General features: G+C 44.8%; 1 protein-coding gene across 3 annotated transcripts in view; it reads right to left on the reverse strand.

Annotated features, from left to right (window-relative positions):
* Positions 1-1783: 1783 nt before the first annotated feature.
* LOC144497567 (vitellogenin-like) overlaps positions 1784-23535 on the reverse strand; it is a 45793-nt gene continuing 24041 nt past the window's right edge. The window contains exons 19-35 of one of the 3 annotated variants that reach the window (XM_078218995.1): positions 21421-21606; positions 21184-21334; positions 20750-20972; positions 17931-18085; positions 15431-15727; positions 10634-10687; positions 8424-8570; positions 8101-8313; positions 7851-7993; positions 7619-7757; positions 7260-7389; positions 5358-5550; positions 4568-4659; positions 3661-3752; positions 3418-3568; positions 3157-3318; positions 1784-2052 (exon numbers count right to left, since the gene is read on the reverse strand). In XM_078218995.1, coding sequence (XP_078075121.1) covers positions 1955-2052; positions 3157-3318; positions 3418-3568; positions 3661-3752; positions 4568-4659; positions 5358-5550; positions 7260-7389; positions 7619-7757; positions 7851-7993; positions 8101-8313; positions 8424-8570; positions 10634-10687; positions 15431-15727; positions 17931-18085; positions 20750-20972; positions 21184-21334; positions 21421-21606 — 2626 coding nt within the window. In that variant the 3' untranslated portion in view covers positions 1784-1954. Of the gene's footprint in view, positions 2053-3156; positions 3319-3417; positions 3569-3660; positions 3753-4567; positions 4660-5357; positions 5551-7259; positions 7390-7618; positions 7758-7850; positions 7994-8100; positions 8314-8423; positions 8571-10633; positions 10688-15430; positions 15731-17930; positions 18086-20749; positions 20973-21183; positions 21335-21420; positions 21607-23535 lie in introns of all 3 variants that reach the window. The other 2 variants (XM_078218996.1, XM_078218994.1) reach the window with 2 other exon arrangements.

Here is a 23535-nt window from a genome sequence, read left to right on the forward strand (position 1 = left end):
CAGCATTCAACAATTGGACAATACCTAAACATGGCAACATACAATCTTAACTACTAACCTATCACTATGAGTTCCAATTCAAGCAATATTCCTCTTATAGATTTAAACTACCACTATATGATGAATGAACAAAACAGAGGCATAATTGCTTGTCCTAGGTTAGCAGTCCTAGAGCTTTCAGCCCACCTCTGGAGAGAGACACAGAGACACTACTTTCCTGTGGCAGCCCAAGCAGCAACTGCTTGAATTTTTTGAATTGAAACTGGAACAATGTTTCTTCCCTGCAAGCTTAGCTCCTCCCATTAAGCACATGACTCTGACAACCAACGTAATCAAAACTCTAAATTGAAACCCCCATGAGACCCCCATGAAACCCCCATGAGACCCCCAAGTAAACGGTAGCACAGGGCGGCACGGTAGCACAGTGGTTAGCACTGCTGCTTCACAGCTCCAGGGACCTGGGTTCGATTCCCGGCTTGGGTCACTGTCTGTGTGGAGTTTGCACATTCTCCTCGTGTCTGCGTGAGTTTCCTCCGGGTGCTCCGGTTTCCTCCCACAGTCCAAAGATGTGTGGGTTAGGTTGATTGGCCATGCTAAAAAATTGCCCCTTAGTGTCCTGAGATGTATAAGTTAGAGGGATTAGTGGGTAAAATATGTAGGGATATGGGGATAGGGCCTGGGTGGGATTGTGGTCGGTGCAGACCCGATGGGCCGAATGGCCTCTTTCTGTACTGTAGGGTTTCTATGATTTCTATGATAAACACAAATGCATTGGCTCTGCTTAAAACACACATTCCATGCCCGAAATGAATACTTATCCCATGCTCCCAGCCACCAATTTAAAGGTTTAGCTTGGACAAATTGGCAGTCTGCAAAACAGATCTCAATTCTAAACATATCCCCGATAAGAAACATGATATACATACATTTTTAAAGGCACTGCATCATCGCACCTCCCCCTTAAAAAAATGAACCAACAATATGAACAGGTGGCTTCATTTTGGAAAGCCGCTAGTTTTCACACCAAGAACAAAGAAAAAAAGAATAAAGAAAATTACAGCTCAGGAACAGGCCATTCAGTCCTCCAAGCCTGCACTGACCATGCTGCCCGACTAAATATAAAACACCCTACCCTTCTGGAGACCATATCCCTCTATTTCCATCCTATTCATGTATTTGTCAAGACGCCCCTGAAAAGTCATTATCGTATCTGCTTCCACTACCTCCCCCGGCAGCGAGCTCCAGGCACCCACCAGCCTCTGTGTAAAAAACATCCTTCGCACATCTCTTTTAAATCTTCCCCTTGCACCTTAAGCCTGTGCCCCCTAGTAATTGACTCTTCCATCCTGGGAAAAAGCTTCTGACTATCCACTCTGTCCATGGCGCTCATAATCTTGTAGGCTTCTATCGGGCCTCCCCTCAACCTCCATCATTCCAGTGAGAACAAATCAAGTTTCTCCAACCTCTCTTCATAGCTAATGCCCTCCAGACCAGGCAACATCCTGGTAAATCTTTTCTGTACCCTCTCCAAAGCCTCCACATCCTTCTGGCAGTGTGGCATTCAGAATTGAACACTATATTCCAAGTGCGGCCTAACAAAGCTTCTATAAAGTTGCAACATGACTTGCCAATGATTAAACTCAATGTGCCGGCTGATGAAGGCAAGCATGCCGTATGCCTTCTTGACTGTAAGTGACAGACTGTAAGTGACAAAACACTTTCCTTGAGTGGTGAATCCGAACTAAGTACAAAAATGATTCTTCAACGGTTTGTTTTACCTTGCTGAGAAATTAAACCTTTATTGTTGCATTTGAAAGAACATTTCAGAATGTTAAATTTACAGAATATTTAGTTCATCTTGTGAACACTAGTTCATCATTTACAAATTATTTCAAATTCACAAATGAATATAGAGCTCATGTATCCTCTTTGAAGACAAGGTAACCAGATGCCTTTATGCACACCTGCACATGCAGTCGCTATGGGAATCTACTGAGAGTCGCACGTCTGGAGACTTCCTACTGAACATTGTATTGTCCCTCACAGTGAAATCTGTCAATGGAAAGTGTAGCATTAGGGAGAGAATCAGTGTAAAGTATGAATATATTATAAAACTGACCATTTCCCCCTCCGTATGTAAATATCATCTTAATCTGTTTCAATTAAACATCTCAATCAAAAGGAATCAGGTAACCAAGGGAACCATTTGGCTTGCAGCTGCAGGGAAGGAAGCGCAAATCAGTGGAATGAACATTGAAAGATTGGGCATGTGGAATTTAAAAGCAAAAATACAAAATGCGCTTCATTAAAAAGCAAACTTTTGCTGCTTTGTGTGTTCAGTAAATGTCAACCCCTCAGTGATTTGATAATCACAGCTTTGCTTCTTTCTGAACAACATCCCAGGTGGGTTTATGAGAATATGTGTTCTAAGCTCTGGGTCCGATACCAATGATCGTTGAAACAAGAGAATTTAACAATGCAAAAATAAATAGAATTCCCTCACTGCTTAATATTCTTTTCGCAATATCCAGAGGTCATCGTTATAATATAGTCGTCAAGTCTGATCTACGGGCAGCACAGTGGCACAGTGGTTAGCACTGCTGCCTTACAGCGCGAAGCACACGGGCCTGATTCCCGGCTTGGTCACTGTCCGTGTGGAGTTTGCATGTTCTCCCCGTGTCTGCGTGGGTTTCCTCCGGGTGCTCCGGTTTTCTCCCACATTCTGAAAGACGTGCTGGTTGGGTGCATTGACCCAAACAGGTGCCAGAGTGTGGCGACTCGGGGAATTTCACAGGAGCTTCATTCCAGTGTTAATGTAAGCCTTACTTGTGACTAATAAATAAAAACCTTTTTTAAAAATCTGACGAAAATTATTGAAGCAAAGAATGATAAGAAGGTGGGATGGTTAACACAGGGAGTGAGTGAAATAAATAATATAGATGCATTTCAGGGGAAACTAGACAAATGTATGAGCAGGAAGCGAATATTGGGTTAGGGTGATAGATTTAAATGAGGAAATATGAGAAGGAGCTCGAGTGGAACATAAACATTGCTTGGAATATTTGGCTGAATCATTTCTTTCTATCCAGTATAACTGAAGTATATTTTGAATTTATTTGGCAGTGAAAGGAATATACATCAGTGCTACACACTTACCGGATGACACACAATGGAAGTTGACCACCTGAGAGCGTGTTTCAATGGGTGAACATCCTTCCAGGCACCGTTGAACTGGTTCAACCGAGAAACATTTGGATTCCAGTCCTTCAAATTCAACTAATTTTCCAAATTGCACAAATTCTCGTCTAACTTTGCAGTCTGAAATTTAACAAAGTAGAGTTTATTCCTGTGGAAATATGCAGAAAGATGATGGTTTAGGGACAGCATATAATATAAAATGATTTCAAATTCTCTTACCATCTGTACAGGATTGCCCTGGAGATGTCCACGATTCAAAAAGATCTTCAACATCCCTGGCTTGCTCCTGATTGGGCTTCATCATTTTGTGCTCACCATTATTTTGTCCACAAATACCACATGTCTTACTCATCATCTGATTAAGTACAATCTACACGCAAAGGGTAAAGAAATAAATCAGTCGACCAACCAGAGTTCAGAGTTAATATTTGAAGCTGTAATTTGCTCATTCTCCTGAGGTACCTCCACTCTCTTTCCATCGAAGTACAATCGGTCAATATTGATTGATGATGCTTCTAAAATAATTCCGGCACCTTCCTTCTGAACGAGAACTGCTAGAATAAGACAGATATCCACTTTTCCAATCAGCTATTTCCATTTTCTGACCATATATGTTGAGCAACTGCTGCTAAGATTACATGGAAAGCAAATAACTTCCCAACTAAAAATGATTGTGACTGAGGTAGTTTTATTTGGAATGTGGACTGAACTGTACATTGAGTGAAGGAATGGAGAAAAACTCAGAGATTGAAGAGGTTGATAATGACTGCCTATTATGTTATTTTCTTTGGTAAAATACCATAGTAAAGTGCTGTGCTATTTATTTTGACACTGAGTTGAATACAGGGAAAAAGGTTCACAGGCATCTCCCACATAGAGATACTTCTATTTTCAATAGTTGGTCAGCATTACCCTTTGAACTCTGCAAGGAGCAGGCCATGCTGCCCCTGAAGTCTGCTGCACCATACAATATTTTTATGGCTGACCATTGGTCTTTCCCCTCTGCTGTCATAACCCTTGATTCCCAAACATTTGTCTCACTCAGCCTGAAATGGTGAAGCACCCAAAAAGTTCAGTGGTAGAGGATCCCAAAATTCACAACCCTTGGAATGAAGAAAATTCCCATCATCTCCATCCTCAATGATGGCCAACTAATCCTGACACTGCGTCCTGATGTTCCCGATTCACCAGCAAGGGGAAACAATCCCTCAGTTCCGAAACAACTCAAAGTCAATCTTTTCCAGTTAATGCTTTTGTGGCCTATCATATTACATAGAGTAAGTGATGATGGTGAACAGGGCAATCTGATGCAGATATTTGCCTAACTATAAATTCTTGGCAAATAAACAAGAGCAGAAGATTTACTTACCAGGTGCCTCTGGAATCTGTTGGTTAAAGTCTCTCTCTGCACCATTAACCAAAAACTTTATTCCACTTTGTGTAGGAATTGCTTCAATAATCCTGTTTCAAATCAAATTCACAAATCCTGTTAAATCAGTTACAAATGTGCGAAAGCATTGGACAATGTAGTGCAAAAGAGACATTCAAATAATCAAGTTCATTTTTTCCTGCAATTCCCCTTCATGCTCCCCAACCAACTGTTCAACTTCCTGAAAGATGTACCTGCATTAATTTTGTTAATTCTAAAGGAGCAGTGCAATCCCTGTCATTCAGCATTCTGAAATATCCACCTCCCGTCTGCCAGAAACAAATAACACGAGTAAAAAGAGAACAAGCAAATATCTCGCATCCTCAGCGTTCTCAAGAAGTCTGAAATAATTCCATGCAAAAAGAAAGTCTCAGAAATGCAGCCATTCTTGCAATGGAACTTGAGCGCTCTGTGAACATGGAGTATTCCTTACCCAGCCCCTGGTTAACTGAATAATTTTAAGTAATCTTTCCAGCTCTTACAGCTTTAAAAGCACATCTGGATTCTCATGAGCAATGTTGGTGTCTTTAAAACCACCTTGCATCACTAATTCCGAGCCTGCTCTAGCCCAGTTTCCTGTGTCTGGTGGTATGGAATTATCAGGTATATTAAATTATCACACAAGCTGCCATTCCCCAGTCTGATAACTTTACTTCCTCTTCAATGGAAGAATCACTTTATCCAGAAATAGACGTTAAAGATATTGGGGGTCAAAGAGAATGAAACTTACACATTATTTGAAGCCAGCACCAGTTTTATTTCCTTCTTACTCGGATCAATTTCAGCACGTCTCATCATCAGTATAAATCTTGGAGATGCTGAACAGTCTTGGGCCAGGACATAGTGGCACCTACTGGTGAGTGAATGCTTCAATTCGTCCTCATCAAAGGACCAAACCAGTTCATTTTCTACAGTGCACTGACCTACAGAACAATCAAATAATACTTTCAAAGAATTTACTACATTGCCGATGTGCCACCGAATTAACAAATTTAACCACCATATAAGACTTCAGTGTTTTTGTATTTGGGTTAAATCACACGGGATCAAGGGTGAACTCGCTGGATGAATTCAGAACTGGCTTGGCCGCAGATGACAGTGCGTAGTGGTGGAAGGGTGTTTTTCTGAATGGGGTTCTGTAAGTAGTAGTGTTACAGAGGGATCAGTGCTGGGACCTCTGTTGTTTGTAATGTATATGAATGACTTGGAAGAAAATGTAGCTGGTCCAATTAGCAAGTTTGAGGATAATACTAAAATTGCTGGATTTGCGGACAGTGATTAAGATTGTCAAAGAATACAGTAGGATATGGATAGGGTGGAAAATTGGGCAGAGAAATGGCAGATGGAATTTGATCTGGACAAAGCGAGTGATGTATTTTGGCAGATCCAATTCAGGTGGGAGCTCTAAAATAAATGGCAGAACCATCAGGAGCATAGACACACAGAGAGATCTGGGAGTACAGGCCCACAGAGCCTTAAAAGTGGCAGCACAGGTGGAAAAGGTGGGGAAGAAAGCATATGGCACGCTTGCCTTCATCGGCCGGGGCACCGGGTTTCAAAGCTGGCAAATTGTGTTATGGTTATACAAAATGTTGGTAAGGCCAGATTGGAATACTGTGTCCAATTCTGGTCACCACACTACCAGAAGGATGTGGATGCTTTGGAGGGAATACAGGAAAGGTTTATGAGGATTTTGCCTGGTATGGAGGCTATTCGCTATGAAGAGAGATTGAATAAACTGGGATTGTTCTCCCTGGAAAGACAGAAGCTGATGTGCGACCTGATGGAGGTTTATAAAATTATGAGGGGTATAGATAAGGTGAACAGTTGGAATCTTTTTCTCGGGGCAGAAATGACAATTACAGCGCGGCACCAGTTCATGGTAAGGGGGGAAAGGCTCATTGGAGGTGTGCGGGGCAGGTTTTTTACACAGAGGGGTGGTGGGGGCCAGGAATGCACTGCCATGTGAGATGGTTGAGGCAGATATGTTAGCGACATTTAAGACATGTCTGGATTACACATGAACAGGGGGGAATTGAGGGATACAGGCAGCTAGTCTGGAAAAGACATCATGATTGGCCCAGGCTTGGTGGGCCAAGGGGCCTGTTCTTGTGTTGTACTGTTCTTTGTTTGTTGAATTACTTTGTAGCCTTCACACGGGTTCAACATTTTTACTTGCAGGTTACATAGAATTAGAAATGATAATTGATGAGACTCATGCCGACATGGTCACATTCCTTTGGCCCTTATTCTGATGGATTGTTTAACCTTTATAAGATAGGCAATTTAAAACCGTGTTAAAATAGGAGCAGAGCAGCACCAGAATGATGATGTGTCGATTATTCTCTCATTAATACTACAATAATATTCGCTCGGTTGGGATTTGATGTTTCGAATTACACATCAAGGCAGGTGATTGACTGGAAAACCTTGAGGGCTAATGCACCTTCTATAGAGGGGAGGGAGGAATTTTCTACATTGCCGGTGTAACCACTGAGTAAGTTAGCAAAGGTAATCCACCAGACAAGACTTCAGTCCTTTTCCCTGTGGGTTTCAAATTAAAATAAGGTCAAGTTTCACAACAAATCGCCGCGACAAAGTCTTGAGATGTGACATTTGGAAAATTAATTACGTTGGTTGATTGTCAGAAACAGGTCTGGAATTTCCGCTAGGCTGCTGAATCCTTTCTGCTGCACCCGCACACTTATTGAGTGCATGGGCAATGATGTGGGGATCTGCAAACCCTGATAATAGGCTGTCATCTGCAAGAGAAACACAAAGATTCCTGATTCTGACAGCACAGAAATTTCTCTACACCCTAGCTACAACTGTAACATTATATTCCGCACTTCCTCCTTTCCTTCTCTATGAACGGCATGCTTTGAGTATGTAGCCCGCAAGAAACAATACTTTTCACTGGATACCAATACATGTGGCAATAATAAATCAACTCAAATCAAAAATGACAGTGAAACAAGAATAAAGAAATACCTTGGGCAGTTTGATGATTGTATCAATTGTGCTTGGAGACGTTAGAGCTACCAGTGCTGTAATCTGCCGTGAAGGATTACGTCTGTAGGTTTGAGAGAATCCTAACGCATAAGCCAATCCTGGAATATAGTCCCCGATCCTGATGGGAAAACAATTGTTTGGGATGTGAGTATCGCGGATAGGTGAAAGAGTGAAGAGCAGACTGAGACAATGAGATGTTCAGCATACTCACATTTTGGCATTATATTTCAGAATCTCGTTTATCCTGGACCATTGCATTTTGACCTTAATTGCTGGGTGAGTTGCAAGCTGTCCATTGGATACCTTAACGGAGACTCTGTACCTCTCACAGTTTTCACCCCATCTCGCCAGTGTCTACAGAAGGTTAAAAGAAATGCCAATGAGACAAAGAGACACTTTACCTGTGGGCACTACAGAATGTCTGCAAAAGGCAGGTGATTTATTAGAGAATTGACCATTACCAATACTTTGTGCCAACTAGGCATTGCTGCGTCGGCACAGATTCTCCAATTGCTCTTCTCATCCAGTTCCACCACACGCAAGTGTACCCTGGGCAGCCGAGAATCCATCCTCCCGTATCCAGTCAGCTGGTAGCCTCGCTGTGTGCCGTCGGTCCTCCGAGATCGAAGAAGGACAACCAGGGAAGGTGCACCCGCTCTGCCGATCAAATAGCGCTGCAAAGATGAACACAAATGCAGATTTTACTCAATGAACACCCAGACCAGAAAAATCCCCAAGCATCACAAACCTCTGGAATAGTTCCTGCAGCGACTCGCAGACAAACCTGCTCAGATGATCGAAGGATGGATGAACCATGGCTGGCACGACTTGCCCTTGAGCCAGAGCCACGTCCTATCCTGGTAATTCGGCTTGATCCAGAGCGCGGTGTTGAAGCACGGATAATTCCTGCTGATGTCCTTCGGACTGTGTACTGAGAAAAATCAAATTACAAATTGATCATGTCAAGACGTGGATCAGGAATCCGAGAACAAGCTATCTCACTTCCTGCTGACTGCCAGTTTTATGTTTGCAATTTCAATTTCAGGGTGAAAATGTAAAGATTTCAAAGTCACAATATGATTCCTAAATTGTACAGATATTAACCAGTATTCTTACAAAGCAAATGATTAAATCTGGGTGCAGTCAGTATGGTTTGCACACAGTACATAAATATCAGAAGAACATTAGACCATAAGAATTAGGAGCAGGAGTAGGCCATGTGGCTCCTCGAGCCTGCTCCTCCATTCAATAAGATCATGGCTGATCTTTTTGTGGACTCAGATCCACTTACCCACCCGCTCACCATAACCCTTAATTCCTTTTACTGTTCAAAAATGTATCTATCCTTGCCTGAGAAACATTCAATGAGGTAGCCTCAACTGCTTCACTGGGCAGGGAATTCCACAGATTCACAACCCTTTGGGTGAAGAAGTTGCTCCTCAACTCAGTCCTAAATCTGCTTCCCCTTATTTTGAAGCCATGCCCCCTAGTTTTAGTTTCACCTCCCAGTGGAAACAACTTCCCTCCTTCTATCTTATCTATTCCCTTCATAATCTTATATGTTTCTATAAGATCTCCTCTCATTTTTCTGAATTCCAATGAGTATAGTCCCAGTCTACTCAGTCTTTCCTCAGAAGCCAACCATCTCAACTCCGGAATCAACCTAATGAATCTCCTCTGCACCCCCTCCAGTGCCAGTATATCCTTCCTCAGGTAAGGAGACCAAAAGTGTACACAGTATTCCAGGTGTGGCCTCACCAGCACCTTATACAGCTGCAACATAACCTCACTGTATTTAAATTCCATTCTTGTAATGAAGGACAAAATTCCATTTGCCTTCTTAATTAATTGCTGCACCTACAAACCAACTCCTTGTGATTCTTACACAAGGACACCCAGGTCCCTCTGCACAGCAATATGTTGAAATTTTGTTACCATTTAAATAATAGTCCATTTTGCTATCAAAATGGATGACCACACATTTCCCAACATTGTACTCCGTCTGGGAGACCCTCACCCACTCACTTAGACTATCTATATCCTTTTGCGGACTTTCAGCATCCTCTGCATACTTTGTTCTGCCACTCATCTTAGTGTCATCTGCAAATTTTGACACACTACACTTGGTCCCCAACTCCAAATCATCTCTGTAAATCGTAAACAATTGCGGTCCCAACACTGATCCCTGAGGCACACCACTAGTCACTGATCGCCCAACCACAAAAACACCCATTTAGCCCCACTCTTTGCGTTCTATTAATTGACCAATCCTCTATCCATGCTAATACATTACCCGTAACACCGTGCACCTTTATCTTATGGAGCAGTCTTTGGTGCAGCACCTTGTCAAAAACCTTCTGGAAATCCAGATACACCACATCCACAGGTTCCCCATTGTCCACTGCACATGTAATGTTCTCAAAGAATTCCACCAAATTAGTCAAACATGACCTTCCCTTCATGAACCCATGCACGTCTTACCAATGGGACAATTTATATCCAGATGTCTGGCTCTTTCTTCCTTGATGATAGATTCAACCATTTTCCCTACTACGGAAGTTAAGCTAACCGGCTTATAGTTACCCGCTTTTTATCTACCTCCTTTTTTAAACAGTGGCGTCACATTTGCTGTTTTCCAATCTGCGGGAACCACCCCAGAGTCCAGGGAATTTTGGTAAATCACCACTAGGGCATTTGCGATATCTCCCACCATCTCTTTTAGCACCCTGGAATGCATTCCATCAGGACCAGGAGACTTGTCTACCTTTAGCCCCATTAACTTGCCCAACACTACCTCTTTCGTTTGTACGCCCTCTCCTGCCATAATCTTTCCATCATCAATTTTTGGCATGTTATTTGTGTCTTCCATTGTGACGGCCGACACAAAATACCTGTTCAATGTCTCAGCCATTTTCTCATTTCCAGTTATTACATCCCCCTTCCAAATGTCACAGAGTAAGAATTGAGAACTGGTTGAGCCGAGAATGATCTTACCCGGCTTTCTTGCAATGGCCTGAACGCAAGATCCAAGAGCCGCCGGCTTCGTGTCTGTGAAAATATATTGAAATAAAGAATCAGAACATTTACTCCTTTCTACAAAATGTCTACTGTGTTGTGTTTAGATGCTTATCTTTGCTATAATAACACCAGGTTAAGGTTCAAGAGGTTTATTTGGCAGCACGAGTTTTCGAAGCGCTGCACCTTTATCAGGTGAATGAAGAGGTGGATTCACAAACAGGACTTCTTACTGTGCTCAACCCAGTCCAACGCCGGCATCTCCACATCATGGCATATGCCCTGCTTGTGAACCCACCTCTTTATTCACCTGATGAAGGAGCAGCTCTCCGAAAGCTCATGTTACCAAATAAACTTAGAAACTTAGAAAGCCTACAGCACAGAAAGAGGCCATTTGGTCCATCGAGTCTGCAATGACCACAATCCCACCCAGGCCGTACCCCCATATCCCTACATATTTACCCACTAATCCCTCTAACCTACGCATCCCAGGACACTAAGGGCAATTTTAGCATGGCCAATCAACCTAACCCGCACATCTTTGGACTGTGGGAGGAAACCGGAGCATCTGGAGGAAACCCTCGCAGACACGAGGAGAATGTGCAAACTCCACACAGACAGTGACCCAAGCCGGGAATCGAACCCAGGACCCTGGAGCTGTGAAGCAGCAGCACTAACCACTGTGCTACCGTGCTGCCCTCAAGTTTCACCAACTGCTGTGGTGGGATTTGAACCCTGAACCCCAGAACATTACCCTGCATTTCTGGATTACTCATCCAGTAACAACACCACGATGCTACTACCTCCCCTGTTGGACTTTAACCTAGTGTTGTGAGACTTCTTACTGTGCCCACCCCAGTCCAACGCAGGCATCTCCACAGCATTGCTATAATAAGTGAAAACACAATCTAAGTGCGAGAGAGGTGATGAGCTTGTTAGTGTGATAAATAGCTGGCCTATCATTCTCATTGATGTAGTTTAAATCCAGCCCAGGCAGAGAGGTGAGAAGATTTCTGTCTCTCTGGTCTGGAATGATCTTATGGGAAATAAATTGGTTTCCTGAAAGCCCCATTGATCGAGGGCAATTTTGGATTTGCGAACTGGTAGACAGAGGAGAGCCTGAGTGGGATCGTGGTCAGTGCAGACTTGATGGGCCGAATGGCCTCCTGTGTGTGTGGCGGGGGGTGGAATCTGTTCAATTCGATTCAATTCGATTATATTCTATTCTATAGAACATAGAACATAGAACATTACAGCGCAGAACAGGCCCTTCGGCCCACGATGTTGCACCGACCAGTTAAAAAAAAAAACTGTGACCCTCCAACCTAAACCAATTTCTTTTCGTCCATGAACCTATCTACGGATCTCTTAAACGCCCCCAAACTAGGCGCATTTACTACTGATGCTGGCAGGGCATTCCAATCCCTCACCACCCTCTGGGTAAAGAACCTACCCCTGACATCGGTTCTATAACTACCCCCCCTCAATTTAAAGCCATGCCCCCTCGTGCTGGATTTCTCCATCAGAGGAAAAAGGCTATCACTATCCACCCTATCTAAACCTCTAATCATCTTATATGTTTCAATAAGATCCCCTCTTAGCCGCCGCCTTTCCAGCGAAAACAATCCCAAATCCCTCAGCCTCTCCTCATAGGATCTCCCCTCCATACCAGGCAACATCCTGGTAAACCTCCTCTGCACCCTCTCCAAAGCCTCCACATCCTTCCTGTAATGTGGGGACCAGAACTGCACACAGTACTCCAAGTGCGGCCGCACCAGAGTTGTGTACAGTTGCAACATAACGCTACGACTCCTAAATTCAATCCCCCTACCAATAAACGCCAAGACACCATATGCCTTCTTAACAACCTTATCTACTTGATTCCCAACTTTCAGGGATCTATGCACACATACACCTAGATCCCTCTGCTCCTCCACACTATTCAAAGTCCTCCCGTTAGCCCTATACTCAACACATCTGTTATTCCTACCAAAGTGAATTACCTCACACTTCTCCGCATTAAACTCCATCCGCCACCTCTCGGCCCAACTTTGCAACCTGTCTAAGTCTTCCTGCAAACTACGACACCCTTCCTCACTGTCTACCACACCACCGACTTTGGTGTCATCAGCAAATTTGCTAATCCACCCAACTATACCCTCATCCAGATCATTAATAAATATTACAAACAGCAGTGGCCCCAAAACAGATCCCTGAGGTACACCACTTGTAACCGCACTCCATGATGAATATTTACTATCAACCACCACCCTCTGTTTCCTATCCGCTAGCCAATTCCTGATCCAATTTCCTAGATCACCCCCAATCCCATACATCTGCATTTTCTGCAGAAGCCTACCATGGTGAACCTTATCAAACGCCTTACTAAAATCCATATATACCACGTCCACTGCCTTGCCCCCATCCACCTCCTTGGTCACTTTCTCAAAAAACTCAATAAGGTTAGTAAGGCACGACCTACCTGCCACAAAACCATGCTGACTATCACCTATCAATTCATTACTCTCCAAATAACTATAAATCCTATCCCTTATAATTTTTTCCAACATCTTGCCGACAACAGAAGTGAGACTCACCGGTCTATAATTCCCGGGGAAGTCTCTGTTCCCCTTCTTAAACAATGGGACAACATTCGCTAACCTCCAATCTTCTGGTACTATACCAGAGGCCAACGACGACCTGAAGATCAGAGCCAGAGGCTCTGCAATCACTTCTCTTGCCTCCCAGAGAATCCTTGGATAAATCCCATCCGGACCAGGGGATTTATCTATTTTCAGACCCTCCAGAATATCCTGCACATCCTCCTTATCAACTGTAATACTGTCTATTCTACTCCCTTGCAACCCAGTGTCCTCCTCAGCTATATTCATGTCCCCTTGCGTGAACACCGAAGAGAAATATTGGTTCAATGCTTCACCAATCTCCTCCGGTTCCACACATAACTTCCCTCTGCCATCTATAACTGGCCCTAAACTTGCCCTAACCAACCTTCTGTTCTTGACATACCTATAGAACGCCTTAGGATTCTCTTTAACCCTATCCGCCAAAGTCTTCTCATGTCCCCTTTTAGCCCTTCTAAGCTCGCTCTTCAACTCCCTCTTAGCCAATCTAAAGCTTTCTAGTGCACTACCCGAGTGCTCACGTCTCATCCGAACATAAGCCTCCTTTTTCTTTTTAACCAACAAAGAAACTTTTTTGGTGCACCACGGTTCCCTAGCCCTACCAATTCCTCCTTGCCTGACAGGGACATAGCTATCACAGACTCGCAGTAGCTGCTCCTTGAAAAAACTCCACATGTCGGACGTTCCCAGTCCCTGTAATCTCCTAGTCCAACCTATGTTTCCTAATTCTCTCCTAATAGCCTCATAATTACCCTTCCCCCAGCTAAAACCACTGGCCCGAGGTTCATGCCTATCCCTTTCCATCACTAAGGTGAACGTAACCGAATTGTGGTCACTATCACCAAAATGCACACCAACTTCCAAGTCTAGCACCTGGTCTGGCTCATTTCCCAGCACCAGATCCAATATAGCCTCACCTCTAGTTGGCCTGTCTACATACTGAGTCAAAAAACCTTCCTGCACGCTTTGAACAAAAACTGACCCCTCTAACGAGCTAGAGCTATAACAATTCCAGTCAATATTAGTCAAGTTAAAATCCCCCATAACAATTGCCCTATTACTTTCACTCCTAAGCAGGATTGACTCCGCAATCCTTTCCTCAACCTCTCTAGAACTTTTAGGAGGTCTATAAAAGACTCCCAACAGGGTGACCTCTCCTCTCCTATTTCTAATCTCCGCCCATACTACCTCAACAGATAAGTCCTCATCAAACCTCCTCTCTGACACTGTGATACAATCTCTGACCAATAATGCTACCCCTCCCCCTCTTCTACCTCCTTCCCTACTTCGACTAAAACATTTGAACCCCGGGACCTGCAGCATCCATTCCTGCCCCTGCTCTATCCATGTCTCTGAAATAGCCACAACATCGAAGTCCCAGGTACTGATCCACGCTGCAAGTTCACCCACTTTATTGCGAATACTCCTGGCATTGAAGTATACACATTTCAAACCCTGCTCCACCCCACCTCTGCAATGCCGTGCATTGCAGTCCCCATCCATGCATCCCTCACTTTCAGCCCCACTACTCAGGATCCCTCCCCCCCCCCAAATCAGTTTAAACCTCCCTGCATGGCCTTAGCAAATTTACCCCCCAGGATATTGGTCCCCTTCTGATTAAGGTGTAGACCATCCTTCTCATAGAGGTCACACCTTCCCCAGTACGAGCCCCAATTGCTTAAGTACCTGAACCCCTCCCTCCTGCACCATCCCCTCAGCCATGAATTCAAACCTTCCCTCTCCCTATTCCTCTCTAAACTATCCCGTGGTACAGGCAAGAGTCCAGAGATAACCACTCTGTCAGTCTTGGCCTTTAGTTTCCACCCCAACTCCATAAATCCCTGCCTAATATCCCCTTCCCCTATCCTCCCTATGTCGTGTGTCCCCACATGTACAATAACTTGTGGTTTATCTCCCTCCCCCCTAAGAGTCCTGAATACCCTGTCAGACACATCCCGGACCCCAGCCCCTGGTAGGCAACACACCAACCCTGAGTCCCTATGGAGTATAGTTTTGAAGTTGGTGCCTTGCTGAGACAGAAGAAGGGTAATCTGAGCTCAATGGAAAGTCTTCTTTTCTCCCAGCAGAGGCATAAAAATCTCAAGCTATTGGGAGGACTCATAACAGCACTTACCTGAATCCCACTACTCAATACCCTGCGACTGTGCAAAGTTCCACTGATGCGTCTGCTTCTGTATTTTTGGGAGCGCCTGAAGCTTCTCCCGCTGCCGCTGCTGCTGCTGCTGCTGCTGCTCATGCTTCCTCTCCTCTTGCTGACTCTTGTTCCACTGGGGAGGGCTCTTGCAGAATCTCTGCCCCGAATATATTCCGATGAGCTACTTGAATGGGGTCTGCTTCGAGTGCTGTGTCTTCCTGACTGTCGCGCCGAGCTGCTGGAGCTGGAACTGGACCAAGTGGTGTTGTACATTCTCTGCTGTGAACAAAAGCGCATTTTAAATTCAATTCTCTTTGTACCGCAATCTCTCAGTCTGGAGATCAAAGCAGATAAAGGGGCTTGGCGGGCAATTTCCAGCAAGTCAGACATATTCGGGGCCATGATGGCAAGAATTTCATTTAGTTATTTTCCACGAATCGGAAATGGTACACAGAAAAGTAACCTTTCCACAGCAGCAAAGGACTTTGTTCCACTCCTATTGAACTATTGGACAGTTTGGTAAAAGCACAACACTGCAGATGCTGAAAATACAAACTACAAACATGCTGTGAACTCTCAGCATGTCTGGCAGAATTTGTAGAGAGAGAGACAGAGTTAATTTTACAAATCGCTGGACTCGAAACAAATATCTCTGATTCTCTCTGCGACTTTGAGATTGACCGATAATCACCCAATGGATGCCTTTGCTTCAGATTTCCTGACTGAAAGTATTTGTAACGGATGTTACGGCCTCGCTCGACCTGTGAAGTCACCGGGTCTGGATGGGATGTACCCCAGGTTACTGTGAGAGGCGAGGGAAGAGATTGCAGAGCCTCTGGCGATGATCTTTGCGTCATCGATGGAGACGGGAGAGGTGCCGGAGGACTGGAGGATTGCGGATGTGGTTCCTATTTTCAAGAAGGGGAATAGGGATAGCCCAGGAAATTACCGACCGGTGAGTCTAACCTCAGTGGTTGGTAAGCTGATGGAGAAGATCCTGAGGGACAGGAGTTATGAGCATTTAGCGAGGTTTAGTATGCTCAAGAATACTCAGCATGGCTTTGTCAAAGGCAGATCGTGCCTTACGAGCCTGGTGGAGTTCTTCGAAAATGTGACTAAACACATTGACGAAGGGAAGGCGGTAGATGTGTTTTATATGGATTTTAGCAAGGCGTTCGATAAGGTCCCCCATGCAAGGCTTCTCGAAAAAGTGAGAGGGCATGGGATCCAAGGGGCTGCGGCCCTGTGGATCCAGAACTGGCTTGCCCAAAGGAGGCAGAGAGTGTGTACAGATGGGTCTTTTTCTAATTGGAGGTTGGTCACCAGTGGTGTGCCCCAGGGATCTGTTCTGGGACCCTTGCTGTTTGTCATTTACATAAATGACCTGGATGAGGAAGTGGAGGGATGGGTTGGTAAGTTTGCCGACGACACGAAGGTTGGTGGGGTTGTGGATAGTCTGGAGGGATGTCAGAAGTTACAGAGGAACATAGATAGGATGCAAGACTGGGCGGAGAAGTGGCAGATGGACTTCAACCCAGATAAATGCGTAGTGGTCCATTTTAGCACGTCGAATGGGATGAAGGAGTACAATATAAAGGGAAAGACTCTTAGTACAGTAGAGGATCAGAAGGACCTTGGGGTTCGGGACCATAGGACTCTAAAATCGGCCTCGCAGGTGGAGGAGGTGGTTAAGAAGGTGTATGGTGTGCTGGCCTTTATCAATCGAGGGATTGAGTTCAGGAGTCCGGGGATAATGATGCAGCTATATAAGACCCTCATCAGACCCCACTTGGAGTACTGTGCTCAGTTCTGGTCGCCTCATTACAGGAAGGATGTGGAAAAGATTGAAAGGGTGCAGAGGAGATTTACAAGGATGTTGCCTGGATTGAGTGGCATGCCTTATGAAGTTAGGCTGAGGGAGCTCGGTCTTTTCTCCTTGGAGAGACGTACGATGAGAGAAGACCTAATAGAGGTGTATAAGATGTTGAGAGGCATAGATCGGGTGGACTCTCAGAGGCTTTTTCCCAGGGTGGAAATGGCTGCTATGAGAGGACTCAGGTTTAAGGTGCTGGGGGGTAGGTATAGGGGAAATGTTGGGGGGAAGTTTTTCACACAGAGGGTGGTGGGCGAGTGGAATCGGCTGCCGTCACTGGTGGTGGAGGCAAACTCAATAGGGTCTTTTAAGAGACTCCTGGATGAGTACATGGGACTTAATAGGATGGAGGGTTATAGGTAGGCCTAAAAGGTAGGGATATGTTCGGCACAACTTGTGGGGCCGAAGGGCCTGTTTTGTGCTGTAGTTTTCTATGTTTCTATGTGAACGGAAAATCGCGTCCGGCTCCAATGGACCTTCCCATTGTCAGCCCCTCGCCCGCTCCAATTCCCGTGGCGAGCGGGGCGGTAGAATTCCGGTGAAAGACTCCGGGTTGAATTGAAGGTGCAATGTGAAGATTCTCTACATTTATTAACCAGAAGGTACCTTTGAATCTCTTGTCATCAGCCTCAGGTGTTCGGCACTGCTGCGAATTCTGTCTGGTCCTAACTGTTTGTCGGAAAGTCGCATCAGTTTTGAAGATGCTTTGGATCCTGCTTGTATTTCCAGAACAATCTTTTCAATTTCTGGGTCTGAACTCACTGGAAATAAAAGGGTTCTCATCAATTGAGCAGCACTTATAACAAGAGACAGCAAGTGATATACAGAGCTAAGCGATCCCTCAACCAACGATCAGATCGACGTTCTCCAGTCATTCCACATCCATTGGTGAATGGGGGTGGACAATTAAACAACTCACTGGAGGAGGAGGCTCCACAAATATCCCCATCCTCAATGATGGAGGAGCCCAGCACTTCAGTGCAAAAGATAAGGCTGAAGTATTCACAGCAATCTTCAGCCAAAAGTGCCCAGTGGATGATCCATCTCAGCCTCCTCCAGTGGTCCCCAGCATCTCAGAAGCCAGTCTCCAGCCAATTCGATTCACTCCACGTGATATCAAGAAACAGTTGGAGGCACTGGATACTGCAAAGGCATTGGGCCCTGATAACATTCCGGCAATAGTACTGAAGACTTGTGCTCCAGAACTTGCCACTTCCCTAGCCAAGCTACTTTCGGTACAGTTACAACACTGGCATCTTCCCAACAATGTGAAAAGTTGCCCAAGTATGTCCTGTACACACAAAGCAGGCCAACTCCAACCCGTCAATTACCACCCAATCAGTCTACTCTCGATCATCAGTAAAGTGATGGAACAGGTTATCAACAGTGCTATCAAGCAGCACCTGCTTAGCAATAACCTGCTCAGTGACGCCCAGTTTGGGTTTTGCCAGGGTCACTCAGCTCCTGACCCCATTACAGCCTTGGTTCAAACATGGATGAAAGAGCTGAATTCCAGAGATGAGGTGAGAGTGACAGCCCTTGACATCAAGGCCGCATTCGACCGAGGATGGCATCAAGGAGCCCTAGCAACACTGAAATGAATGGAAATCAGGGGGCAAACACTCCGCTGGTTGGAGTCATACCTGGTACATAGGAAGATGGTTGTGGTTGTGGAGGGTCAGTCAGCTCAGCTCCAGGACAGCTCTGCAGGAGTCCCTCAGGGTAGGGCCCTACGCCCAACAATCTTCAGCTGCTTTATCAATGCCTTCCCTCCATCATAAGGTCAGACGTGGGGATGTTCGCCACTGATTGCACAATTTCAACATCATTCTTGACTCTTCAGACACTGGAGCTGTCCACGTCCAAATGCAACAAGATCTGGACAATATCCAGGCTTGGGCTGACAAGTGGTAAGTAGCATTCGCGCCACATAAATGCCAGACAATGACCATCACCAATACGAGACACTCTAACCACTGCCCCTTGACATTCAATGGTGTTACCATCACTGAATCCCCCACTGTCAACATGATTGGAATTACCAATGACCAGAAACTCAACTGGACTCACCACATAAACACAATGGCTACAAGAACAGGTCAGAGGCTAGGAATACTGCAGCTAGTAACTCACCTCCTGGCTCCCCAAAGCCTATCCACCATCTACAAGGCACAAGTCAGGAATGTGAAGGAATACTCTCCACTTGCCTGGATGGGTGTAGCTCGACCAACACTCAAGAAGCTTGACACCATCCAGGACAAAGAAGCCATATCCACAAACATCCACTCGCTCCTCCACTGATGCTCAGTAGCAGCAGTGTGAACTATCTACAAGATGCACTGAAGCAATCCACCAAAGATCTTTCAACAGAGCCTTCCAAACCCACGACCACTTCCATCTAGAAGGGCAGCAGATACATGGGAACACCACCGCCTGCAGGTTTCCCTCCAAGTCACTCACCATCCTGACTTGGAAATATATCGCCGTTCCTTCCAGGGTCAAAATCCTGGAATTGTCTCCCTAACGGCATTGTGGGTCAACCCACAGAACATGGATTGCAACGATTCAAGAAAGCAGATCACCACCACCTTCTCAAGGGCAAAAGGGAATGGGCAATAAATGCTGGTCAGCCAGCGATGCCCATGTCCACAAATAAATAAAAGAAACATTGACTATTTGTTCTTCACAGAGATCTCAATGCAGCAATATTGCCTCGCACCAAAATGGAGTTCAATTTAGACAAATGCGAGGTGATGCATTTTGGTAGGTTGAACCAGGGCAGGACTTACTCACTTAATGGTAGGGCATTGGGGAGAGTTACAGAACAAAGAGATCGAGGGGTACATGTTCATAGCTCCTTGAAAGTGGAGTCACAGGTGGACAGAGTGGTGAAGAAGGCATTCTGCATGCTTGGTTTCATCGGTCAGAACATTGAATACAGGAGTTGGGACGTCTTGTTGAAGTTGTACAAGACATTGGTAAGGCCACACTTGGAATACTGTGTGCAATTCTGGTCAGAGGGGCAGGTTTTTCACACAGAGGGTGGTGAGTGCCTGGAACAAGCTGCCAGAGGAAGTAGTAGAGGCGGGTACAATTTTATCTTTTAAAAAGCATTTAGGTCGTTACATGGGTACGATGGGTATAGAGGGATATGATCCAAATACGGGCAATTGCGATTAGCTTAGGTGTTTTTAAAAAAGAAATAAGGGTGGCATGGACAAGTTGGGCCGAAGGGCCTGTTTCCATGCTGTAAACCTCTATGACATTCTGCAAGATTCCTTCCAGTTTTATACATGGTCTTCAATGCGTGTATTACACCACACACACTCACACACACACATAATATATAAGTAAAACTAAACTTTGCTTCAATTCTGTTGCCAGGGAACAGTAGCTTTAAGGAGACGACCTTCTGATGTGTTTACCTGGTGCAATTGACACGTTCAAAGTGTGTTCGCCAATCAGCCGGTACAATGGGCTATGTTTGATGGAAAGAGCGTTTTCCATTCTGGCGTCCACACAAGCTTTGAAGCCGAATTCCGTTACTGTGGCACATGAGCGATAGGATGAGCGATTGGGAACACGCGGCGTCTGCTCATCCTCAGAACATGGCACTTGGTCAGACAGTGTTTCTGGAGACAGATGTGACTGCAGGGACACAAGCAAATGGAACAGAATCCACAGTAAGACAGAGCATCAAGATTTCATTTCAACTGCACCGTGCCGGGAGAAATTAACACACAATGAAGTGATGAAAAAAGGAAATAAATATAACACAAATTAACCCAATGCCCATCTCCACTGCAATCCTGGCTGGATAGCCTGTTTGATGCGATTACAGTTATCGAACGTGACTTACAGCAATTCTAGCACTTGTGCCAGGGGATGACCTCGCTGAAGATCTAAAACGTTGTGTTGAAATGCGTCTCTCTGGAGTTGAAGGTAAAATCGGGGTTATTCTTTCCGCAAACAAATCTTCAACATTTCTTGAAACTGCATACACCTGCGAACTACATATGAAATATTGTGTGAGGCAGTACTAGGACATCAGATATCAAATTGTTATCAGTTAATTGCACAAGATATCTCTACTTACGTCATGGATAGAATCCTGCTCTCCTTATCGGCTGGGGAAGAGTCAATCCTGAAGTTACCCTCTTTTAAGTTAATCTTTGCAGTTATGCTCACGGGAAGAAGTAAACGGATATTCACTTGGAGTTCCACGCCTGACTGGAAGTGAGGCATACTGATTCCCATGAATACCCTGATATGTATGAGCACACTGCAAAATAATAGAAGGCATTCACAGTAAGCAGCCCCAGGTAGGCATATGAAACAGATTAAATCTCTGCAGTCAATAACAATTCATATCAAGATAGATTTCAGTGACAGTATTTCTGGTTACATAGAACATAGAACAGCACAGTACAGGCCCTTCAGCCCTCGATGTTGTGCCGAGCTTTGTCCGAAACCAAGATCAAGCTATCCCACTCCCTATCATTCTGGTGTGCTTGCTGTGCCTATCCAATAACCACTTGAAAGTTCCTAAAGTGTCCGACTCCACTATCAAAGCAGGCAGTCTATTCCACACCCCAACCACTCTCTGAGTAAATAACCTTCCTCGGACATCCTTCCTGTATCTCCCACCATGAACCTTATAGTTATGCCCCCTAGTAATAGCTACATCCACCCAAGGAAATAGTCTCTGAACGTCCACTCTATCTATCCCCCTCATCATTTTATAAACCTCTATGAAGTTGCCTCTCATCCTCCTCCGCTCCAAAGAGAAAAACCCTTGCTCCCTCAACCTTTCCTCATAAGACCTACCCTCCGAATCAGGCAGCATCCTGGTAAATCTCCTCTGCACTCTTTCCACAACCTTCTTATAGTGAGGTGACCAGAACTGTACACAATATCCCAAATGTGGTCTCACCAAGATCCTGTACAGTTGCAGCATAACCCCACGGCTCTTAAACTCCAACCCCCTGTTCATAAAAGCTAACACACTATAGGCCTTCTTCACGGCTCTATCCACTTGAGTGGCAACCTTCAGAGATCTGTGGATATGAACCCCAAGATCTCTTTGTTCCTCCACATTCCACAGAACCCTGCCATTGACCCTGTAATCTGCATTCAAATTTGTCCAACCAAAATGAATCACCTCGCACTTACCAAGTTTAAACTCCATCTGCCATTTTTTGGCCCAGCTCTGCATCCTATCAATGTCTCTTTGCAGCCTACAACAGCCCGCCACCTCATCCACTACTCCACCAATCTTGGTGCCATCAGCAAATTTACTGATCCACCCTTCAGCCCCCTCCTCCAAGTCATTGATAAAAATCACAAATAGCAGAGGACCCAACACTGATCCCTGTGGTACACCGCTGGTCACTGGTCTCCAGTCCGAAAATTTTCCATCCACCACCAGCCTCTGTCTTCTATGAGATACAGTAAGAAGTTTAACAACACCAGGTTAAAGTCCAACAGGTTTATTTGGTAGCAAAAGCCACACAAGCTTTCGGAGCTCTTAGCCCCTTCCTCAGGTGAGTGGGAATTCTGTTCACAAACAGAGCTTATAAAGACACAGACTCAATTTACATGAATAATGGTTTATTTACATTATTCATGTAAATTGAGTCTGTGTCTTTATAAGCTCTGTTTGTGAACAGAATTCCCACTCACCTGAGGAAGGGGCTAAGAGCTCCGAAAGCTTGTGTGGCTTTTGCTACCAAATAAACCTGTTGGACTTTAACCTGGTGTTGTTAAACTTCTTACTGTGTTTACCCCAGTCCAACGCCGGCATCTCCACATCATGACTTCTATGAGATAGCCAGTTACTTATCCAATCAGCCAAATCTCCCTCTATCCCACACCTCCTCACTTTCTTCATGAGCCGACCGTGGGGACCTTATCAAACGCCTTACTAAAATCCATGTATACGACATCAACTGCTCTATCTTCATCTACACACCTAGTTACCTCCTCAAAGAATTCAATCAAATTTGTGAGGCAAGACTTGCCCTTCACGAATCCATGTTGACTACCCTGGATTAAGCTGCTTCTTTCCAAATGGTCATAAATCCCATCCCTAAGGACCTTTTCCATTAACTTAACAACCATCGAAGTAAGACTAACTGGCCTATAATTACCAGGGTCATTCCTATTTCCTTTCTTGAACAGAGGAACAACATTCGCCACTCTCCAGTCCTCT

This window comes from Mustelus asterias, chromosome 8 (assembly GCF_964213995.1).
Source record: "Mustelus asterias chromosome 8, sMusAst1.hap1.1, whole genome shotgun sequence".
Taxonomy (NCBI): domain Eukaryota; kingdom Metazoa; phylum Chordata; class Chondrichthyes; order Carcharhiniformes; family Triakidae; genus Mustelus; species Mustelus asterias.